This window comes from Coccinella septempunctata, chromosome 4 (assembly GCF_907165205.1).
Source record: "Coccinella septempunctata chromosome 4, icCocSept1.1, whole genome shotgun sequence".
Classification (NCBI taxonomy): domain Eukaryota; kingdom Metazoa; phylum Arthropoda; class Insecta; order Coleoptera; family Coccinellidae; genus Coccinella; species Coccinella septempunctata.
In genome coordinates this window covers 22,590,275-22,599,181 of record NC_058192.1, presented here as the reverse complement: position 1 = coordinate 22,599,181, position 8,907 = coordinate 22,590,275, and the positions used below count along the sequence as shown (strand labels likewise).

At 33.7% G+C, this 8,907-nt stretch overlaps 1 protein-coding gene across 1 annotated transcript; it reads right to left on the bottom strand.

Annotated features, from left to right (window-relative positions):
- Window positions 1-6,015: 6,015 nt before the first annotated feature.
- Window positions 6,016-7,980, bottom strand: LOC123311400 (endocuticle structural glycoprotein SgAbd-5-like). Its single transcript, XM_044895313.1, has 3 exons — window positions 7,867-7,980; window positions 7,404-7,525; window positions 6,016-6,521 (listed from the first exon to the last, which is right to left on the bottom strand). The coding sequence occupies exons 1-3, from the start codon at window positions 7,873-7,875 to the stop codon at window positions 6,335-6,337; spliced, it is 318 nt and encodes a 105-aa protein (XP_044751248.1). The 5' UTR covers window positions 7,876-7,980; the 3' UTR covers window positions 6,016-6,334.
- Between the last annotated feature and the right edge of the window lie 927 nt (window positions 7,981-8,907).

The window sequence follows — 8,907 nt, the reverse complement described above, 5'->3', positions numbered from 1 at the left end:
CCAAAGAAAAATATAAAATTCTGAATTTGGAATTGCCGTAATTTTTCAGTCTCTCTTGAGTCTTTCGAAATATTCTTGATATCTCAACATATTTTCAATGAATATTAGCAACACGTCTTCTAATGACATCTATGATAGACAATATTATATCAATTAATGAACCTTCTGTGCGTAAACACCTGTTAATCTTGATAAATTCAGTGGCAATCCCACCCACACATCTCAGCAAAATAACGCAAGAGAAGGAAACGCTTCAAATATTCAATAAACCATTACATTAGCATCATAAAATGTCATTGAATTTATTCATTAAACTTGTTGCGGTCCCTTTCGTGAACTTTTTCCACTGAAATGTTAGTATATGAACATGCAATGAAAAAAATTGATTTCTATAGATGTCAAGGCTGCTTTCCTATCGCCCATTAATTCACCATTCGCCTATTATCGTACTGAATATGTTCATCTCTTATGCAAGTATCGAATAAGAAATCTCTCAACTGAGGTTAAATGCTGAAGATGATCATCTCTGGAATGTAGGAATTATGTGGACTGCTGGGATTGTCGAATTCGCTTGCAGAATACGCGATCTTCTTAAATGAATGGGGAATTCTTCCAAGTGAGGTCAAGTGTTTATGCTTTCTTCTATATATCTAGATGCACGTATAAAATATGAAAAATGGCACACTATTCAAGTCATCTGAATTAAATCAGAATATTAATTTTTTCAAACATGAGCATAACTGAGTTCGTAGAAAGCTTCACTTGTCCAAGGAGAGAAAGGATTTTTTTTTCAGAAAATTTTTTGAACGCAACAAATCTGTTTTATTTTCAAATACCATTTACTGTTCACCTCTTCATTGAGCTGAAATATGAATAGAATAGGACTGTAGATATGCATGGTTTATGAGTAATTTTTCATTATAATGAATCCTAGCAGATAGAGTTAAACAGAAATGCATAAATTTCCTAAAGCCCAAGCCCATTATTATTATGGTTCTGCATGTCCCTTAATTTCTTGTCACTCAGATTGAATTCTATATACTTTTTACGGATTTGTCATCAAGAGCGGCAGTAAAACTGTGATGCAGAGTTGAGTAAGAGTTCAATGCCTTTACATGGACGATTCTAAACTCCTTGCATCTAATAAAAACCATCTGCAACAGATACTGTCAATAGTAGAAGAATTCTCCGAAGATATGAAAATGAAGTTTGGACTGAAAAGATGCCGTCTTTTCAATATAACGAGAGGCAAAAAAAAAACACTATACAGGATGTCCTAAAACTAGTGAATCAAACTTCACACTACGATAGAGTAGATCAAATAAAACCATCTGCAATAGATACTGACAATAGTAGAAGAATTCTCCGAAGATTTCAAAATGAATTTCGGACTGAAAAAATGCCGTCTTTTCAATATAACGAGAGACAAAAAAGGAAACAATATACAGGGTGTCCCAAAAATCGTGAATCAAACTTCACACCACGATAGAATAGAACACATACTATCGAATGACACCAACATTAGTTGAGCGAAAATGTACCGTTTCCAAAAAAAAACTAACCTGAAATTGCCGATTTTCGGTCTATTTTTCTAATCACAGGGCCAATTTGTGATTAAGGACAGCGTTTTTCGCCCATATTATCACCCCTATAGAGGGGTTTATTCTGAGTAATAAAAATTATGTAGAAAAAACAACTGTACTTGAAATAATTTTAATTAGGTGTGATATAAAAATAATCTAGGATTAATATGATTCAAAATCGCTATCCATTTTCACAAACTGACCCTGTGATTGAAAAAAATTCGAAAATCGGCAACTTTAGGTATCCTCATAAAATTCTGATTATTTTGAAAACGGTATATTTTCGCTGAACTAATATTGGTGTCATTCAATAGTATTTGGTCTACTCTATCGTGGTGTGACGTTTGATTAACTAGTTTTGGGACACCCTGTATTCAATGTTACAGAAGGTGCAAAAATTGAAGCATTGAAAGAAGGGGATACGTACAATTATCTTAGATCCAACAAAGTCAGATGAAGAAAGAATCAACGGAGGAGTTCACTCGAAAATTGAGCAGGTTCAAATAGCAATAATCTGATCAAAGCGATTAACACCTTCGCTTGTTCAGCGCTGAGCTACTAATTGTATCGGTATCTTTCTCTGTATCTTTTGAACTACCATGCACAGGATCTGCATCCCCACAGGGAAAAATGAGAAAATTCCTGACGAAACATTATAAAAATCACCCTAAAAGATCATTAGAATGAACAAAGCTGCCACGACACCCTAGGGGTGGAGGAATTGTTGATATGTCCAACCATATGTTTCAGGAAACTGAAAGACTTCGTGGATGTTACCTAAACAATGATGTTTCATCAGAACTTCATCGAGTAGTTTGTGATGCTCATTGTACTACTTAACGGGATAGCTGCGAATTCTTCGAACACTCTGTAGAAAACAAAATGGCGAAACTGATTGGCATGGAAGATGCCAGAACGAAGCAGTGCACCATGATATTTTGTAAACAAGTTGTTTCCCGAGACAGAGGGTTTCATCATTGCCAACCAGGATCAAGGGATTCCAACAACTATATGAAGTATATCGCCAAGGATGCCTCATCGGGGGACATTATGCCTTGCGGCATAGCAGCAAGTCATCAGCCTTTACACCAAGAAGAGTCAACGAAATACATAACAAAAAAAGTTTCCTCATAGCAATGACCATCTAGATTCTGTATTAGAAAATAATCGTCACAAGCTCTACTGATGGGATCTCATGGTTATTACATACCAAAAAATTACTCACAAGAGACAATAGCCGCCATTAGTGTACTCGCCTTAAAAAACGTTAGGGTGCGCTCATATAGAGCAAATGAAATGAAATCAAATTCTCGAAGTCATTAGTTTGGCAGGGGAACTTTTCTATGATTGTCATATTTTATTGTGTACAAATCTTAGAACATGGATACATGGAATGGGCATTCAGTGCTACGAATGAATTTTTTGTAGTACATACATTCGATGTTTCTCAGTCTAGCGCGACACTAAGGCAGTGGCGTTTTATTGAAAAATTCACATGCGTCCTGTCTATTCGTACTGAAAGTTGATGCGCCAATGATGTCCGAATCAAATGTCTGAATTGTGATTGGCGACACTAAACAACTATCTCACTCCAGTCTTTGGAATGTTTATCTTCCATTCCATGTATCTATGTTCTTAGGTACAAATATACTAGGAAACCATTGCAATTGAATGTTCGAATTGATCTACAATAAATTTGTTTGCCTACAATGATAAACATGATTCGACTATATTAGTTATAAATTCTTCCATAGTATGTTCTTGTTCAAAAAAGTATCAATCACAGGAAAACACACTATAATATATTATTATTTATTAATCTTAGGTAAGTGTATGTGGTTGTTTGTACGATGTCTCTTGTCCATCGTGTACTTCAGGTTACTACTAAGATTAATAAATAATAATATATTATAGTGTGTTTTCCTGTGATAGATACTTTTTCATGATTCGACTATTTAACGCATATTTTGTTGTGAATTGTTTTGAAAAAAATGATCTCATGGTCGAATGGACCATTGTAATATCAATTTCTACTTGAGGTATCGAACTGAAATTCTACATCTGCATTTCGTTTTGAGGATTAAATTTCAGTTCATAACTTTGGGTACGAATGCAAATTTTAATGGTCATTTACAAAATGTGTGATCAATTTCTTGAAAACTGTTGCATAAGTTCGCACCAAAGCTCACTCATACATTTAGTTTCGATTTGAGATGCGTATGTTGAATCCCTGATCAATATACTTTCAGTATATAAATGAAGATTACAATGGCCGATTCGACAAAGTATGATATAATTTGCTAAAAAAGTGTTGTATCTATACTTCATTCAAATTTATTTTAGCAGTCAGTTGGCCATGAAATAATTTTCTCAAGTTTTTGTAACTAGAACGAAGTTAGGTTGGCACTCATGAAATGTCGTTAATGTCATAACGCCGTTGCCACAACTTATATCAATTTTTATTACGAAAATGCCGAAAGTGATTGAAAAAAGAGACAGGAAGTGCTATTTAGAATTCAGGTCCGCTCATTCAAATAGTTATACCCGAATATTCTAAAATCTACAATAATACGTCTCATCTGAATCTAAACGACATATATTTCAGCTGGATATTTCCACAATCAGAAAGATTGTGAATGAAGAGTATGACAAATAATTTCCTTCTATTGGGACACCCAAAAAAGTGGTGGCATTTGAGAATTTTATGTTTGAGCGAAAAGTTTACTACAGGATTTTCGATAAATGTCATCGGAGAATAAGTTCCCTAAAATGGATTTTTCTATTTTTCATTTGACTTGTCCTATACAATGTGAATGTCTTAAGGTACTAATAAATACCTATAATTATTATTATTACATCAATGTATTAAGATGAATAGCCACAAATACGCGCATGTTGCCCTGTTACGTTTTTAGTCATGTGAAGTTCATCTTAACTTGAAACTTCCTTCAATTCATTTGACTTATATTGATGCAAAATGATTTTTGTTGAAGAATTTAACATTCTTGTAATTATCTGTTAATTCCTTCGGGAGATACCCATTCCCAACCACTGCATCATATGCATTTCATCTTCGAGTTAATATTCTTGAAATCTACAAATGATGTAAGCCAAAGAAGATAACGGACATTAACTCTCCACAAGCTAGTGCATATTATGATATTATACTGATCTCTTGTATTTTCCATGCAAATAACTGGTTTTGGTATGATTTCAATCAGTTTGTGTAAACTTCAATTACGTTCGTCACATATTTTCCGAAGAGATTCGACATTGTGAAAAAAACGTAATAACAGAAACTCTTACATAGAACGGGCAACATAGCGTTGATTTAAAACCGAAAAATGTTTTGACAAGCGTCATAACCCCACATTTTCGTACTATACAGAGTGAAATGTGTCAAATTTCCATGGCCAACCGACTGCTAAAATAAATGTGAATGCAGTATACTCTTACCCAATCGCATAAAATATTCCCTCCTGGAGATTCCCGGTTATTGCTTGTGTGGCTTGCAAAACTGTCCACCTCTACCCACATACTCTTGTAAATAGTAATGGGTATATACGAGGATGTATTGATGCCTAGTTTAGACCAGTTCCATGAATAAAAAAATATTGCGTTACCATAATAACGAACAATAACTCATTAGAAGTGTCAGAGTGAAGTTTGAGGTAAAAAAAGTAAACCAGAGTTACGCAATAAATTAAAAGAATGAAGATGTCCACCGAAATTGTGAAAATCGAAAAATTTTAGAATCGAGCCATCATCAAGTACCTGTATTTAATAGGGTTAAGATGTAAGCAAATTTACGAAGATATGTTTAATTTTAATACCCTTGGTGATCAATGTCTTTGGCATGCGACCGAGAAAAATTGAACTGCAAGCTTCAAAAGAGGTTCACCAGATTTGGCTCTATCCGACTCCGACTATCATCTCTTTCGTCAACTGAAAAAAAGTTCAAAAGGTGGTAAATTTTCTTCTAACGAGGCGGTATAAAAGCTGTGGAGGTCTGGTTTGCAGAGCAAGAAGAAACGTTTTTTGGAAAGGTCTAGAAACGTTGCGGGTTCGCTGTAATAAATGTATCCAATTAGGAAGAGAATATGTTGAGTAATAAAATATTTTGACATTGAATTCTGTTTGGTTCTATAGTAGGCTGAGAAGTTTTCGTAAATATATAAATAGTAATTCGGGCTCATGCTATGAGTTTGAAAGGTCGAAAAATATTGGGCAGAAAATTGTTTTTTTGTTGGCTAAAATTCCGACCACCAGCCAATTATTCTTCTAATTCCAAATACTGATTATATTAATTTTATCGTTATTCTTGAATCCATTAGCCAGTTAAGGGTATATGTATATTTGAAGTATACATTACGACTTATTTCGTTGACACACGTTTTATGAAGCCAATAGGAGTCGAATAAAAGAATGGAGATGTTGTTTACAATTTATTTATCAAAGTATGTACAACATATAAACAGAAGTCAATCCATTCGAATGAATTGCGAATGGCTGATTATGTAACTATTCGATGGGTTTCTTCATATTTCAACATGAACGGTCGCTACACAAGCAGCATCAAATGTTCCTAATCAGTAAGGCAACACATTGAAGTGCAGATTTGAAAATGTAATGGTGATGTGTGAAAATTAAATCCTAAAAAACACTGAGTGGTGTGAATGACTTGTCATTTGTGGCATAGTTTGATGTGTTCTTTTCCTTTCAATTTTCCAGTTCAGTAGCCAGGTCAGATTCTATTTAGGGATGTGATCACCTTGGGGTTGGAAACCATTTTCGTCAGCAATGTAGATGACGGTGTAGGTACGTCCATCGGCACCGACATAGGAATATTGTCCCCTAACTTGGATTGATTCGTTCTCTGCTCCTGGGTTTACAAGGGTTCCTTGCTCTTGCTGGCTGATGCCGTTGCTCGTTTCGTATCTGTGTGAACGACATAAAAAAATTAGTCATCGTTGTTTCATGGATTGGAACGATCCATGAAGAATAGTAAAACACAAATATCTGGGTTGGTGAATGATTTCAGACATAAAACATCATAAAATTCTATCAAATAGCAAAAGAAACATTTCAATGAGATGCGATGTTTTCATAATCAGGATTTCATTATTCTCATAAAACGAATTGATGGTGATCCATCAATTAATATTATATAATATAAGATAACCGTAAAATAATATGTTTGCTGAACTAATTCATAATAATGAATACCTTATAATAAGCCTCACGAATTATGGAGTCGATAAAATATTTGTCGGAATGTCCTACACGAAACCAATGAGAAATTAATTGATACAATAGATTAGTCGTGAAAAAAAGTTGATTAGTTAATGATTAAAAAGGTGATTTTGACTTGAAATCGTGATGTGCACTTAATTATGAATTACTACATCAAAGTGAGTGAAATTAGTGATCGAAAATAAATATGAATGTCAAAATGATTCCATCCATTTCGCACAAGTGAATTTTTATCTCTTTAACTTCGTTGTATTTTATATTATTCAATTTGTAATGCGGACAAATTATAATTATTAGAACTATGGATTTTTTTAAGAACGAAAATTCATCATTCATCATTTCAATATATTCATTAACATTCATATCCTTGCAGATCGGAATATATTCCGTTTCGACGATGGTTATAAATGAATATTTGGATGAAATTTGGAAATCAACTATTCAGTACGAAAGCCGTAAGAAGAACTTAACGTCAACTATGTATTGAGGAGCAGATCCAAGCAGAAGTAATTTTTTTAGTGAAATCAAAAATGTTCAAAACTGGCAGAAGAAGTGGATTTTACTCACACAAAATCGTAGCCGTCAATACCAATGTTGTTGGAGTCGTATCTGGTGACTACAGCATCCCTATCAGCTTGGTTTTGTGGTGCGGCGTAAGCCAAAGCCATAACGGCGAAAAAAGCTATGATCTGTAAGAATAATGGAGAAACAGATGAGAACAATCAGAAAAAACCTAAAAACGAAATCGAGCAATGTGGAATTATATATGTACGGTCTCATTGTCGACATTTTGAAATGAAAAAAATTCGAAAAATGACCAAGTGTGAATTTGAAATCTTGATAATAATTTTCCGGTTATAAATTCATATTCCAGAAGGTTTTTGAAGTGAAGACACTAGTGTAAGTCGCTATTCCATTGATAATATCCAATAAGACACTGTTCTGATAACGAAGTCGATACACAACACTGATCACTCTGTACAAGATGAGTTTGAACGTGAGATGAATATATAATATTGAGTTTCCTCACCATTTTCATGTTGAAAGTGGTGCTGAGAGATGTTTCGATGTGAACTGAAGATGAGCATCCATTGTATCCTTTTATATCTAATCGTTCCTGCAATTTTTAGGTATTACACTCTGTACTGTCTCCCCGAGGCATGTCTTTGCTGACATTTCCACTACCAAGTACCCATCTCGGATATTTCGGTATATGGTTAGATTCAGTTACTCACGCTGTGCATTGGTACTCTTTGAATTTCGTTATCGGGAGTAACGATGTTTGAACTTTAAGGTTGAGGAAGATTTTGCTCATTTAATTATGAATTTGGTCATGATGGCGTCATCTTATCCTTCATTCGAATAATTTGATCATGACTTAGATTTTTGCGGAATATTTCGTTATGAGAGTTTGCATAAGGCTGGCAAATAATATTTTTTGAAAATACATTTTTGTTCACTTTGAAAGTGTGCGTTACAGGGCCCAAATTACATTTGTATAAAGCATTATAACAAACTTCCCGATGAAATAAAAAAACCTAGGTATGGGACCATTTACCAGAAGAGTGAAGAATTTATTGCTGATGAACACGATATATTATATTAACGAGTTCCTACATTGATGTGATTTTTTCAAAGTATTTATTTATGTTTTATATTTTTAAAGAGTGGAGTCTGTATGCGTATATTTTATACTGCATATTATATTTTAATGACAAGTCATAAAATTTTGATGACAAATATATTTTATACATGTGTTATTGCTGTATGAAATAAATCATTATTATTATTATTTTTACATTTGGGAGAATAGAATGATCGTAATGAAATTTACAGAAAAAAATTTGTTAAGTTGAAATCATTACACAGGCAATATTGATTATAGTAGGTATTGGGAATTCAAATGTAGATTGCAGCGACATGGTGATGACAGTTCGAACTAAAAAAATAATGTGGTTATTGTCATTTTTGAAGAAGATTTTGAGATTTTCTTCGAATAAATCAGTTTTTCTCAGTTTAGAGTTGGTTTTTCTCAATTTTCAAGATTGATTGTCGAAATTGGATTCAAGTG

What these genes read in the sequence shown, in the direction of transcription:
- LOC123311400 (XM_044895313.1), bottom strand. An exon ending in ATTGACGGCTACGATTTTGT is followed by an intron (nt 6,522 to 7,403) that starts GTGAGTAAAATC and finishes TCGTTCACACAG; the next exon opens with ATACGAAACGAGCAACGGCA.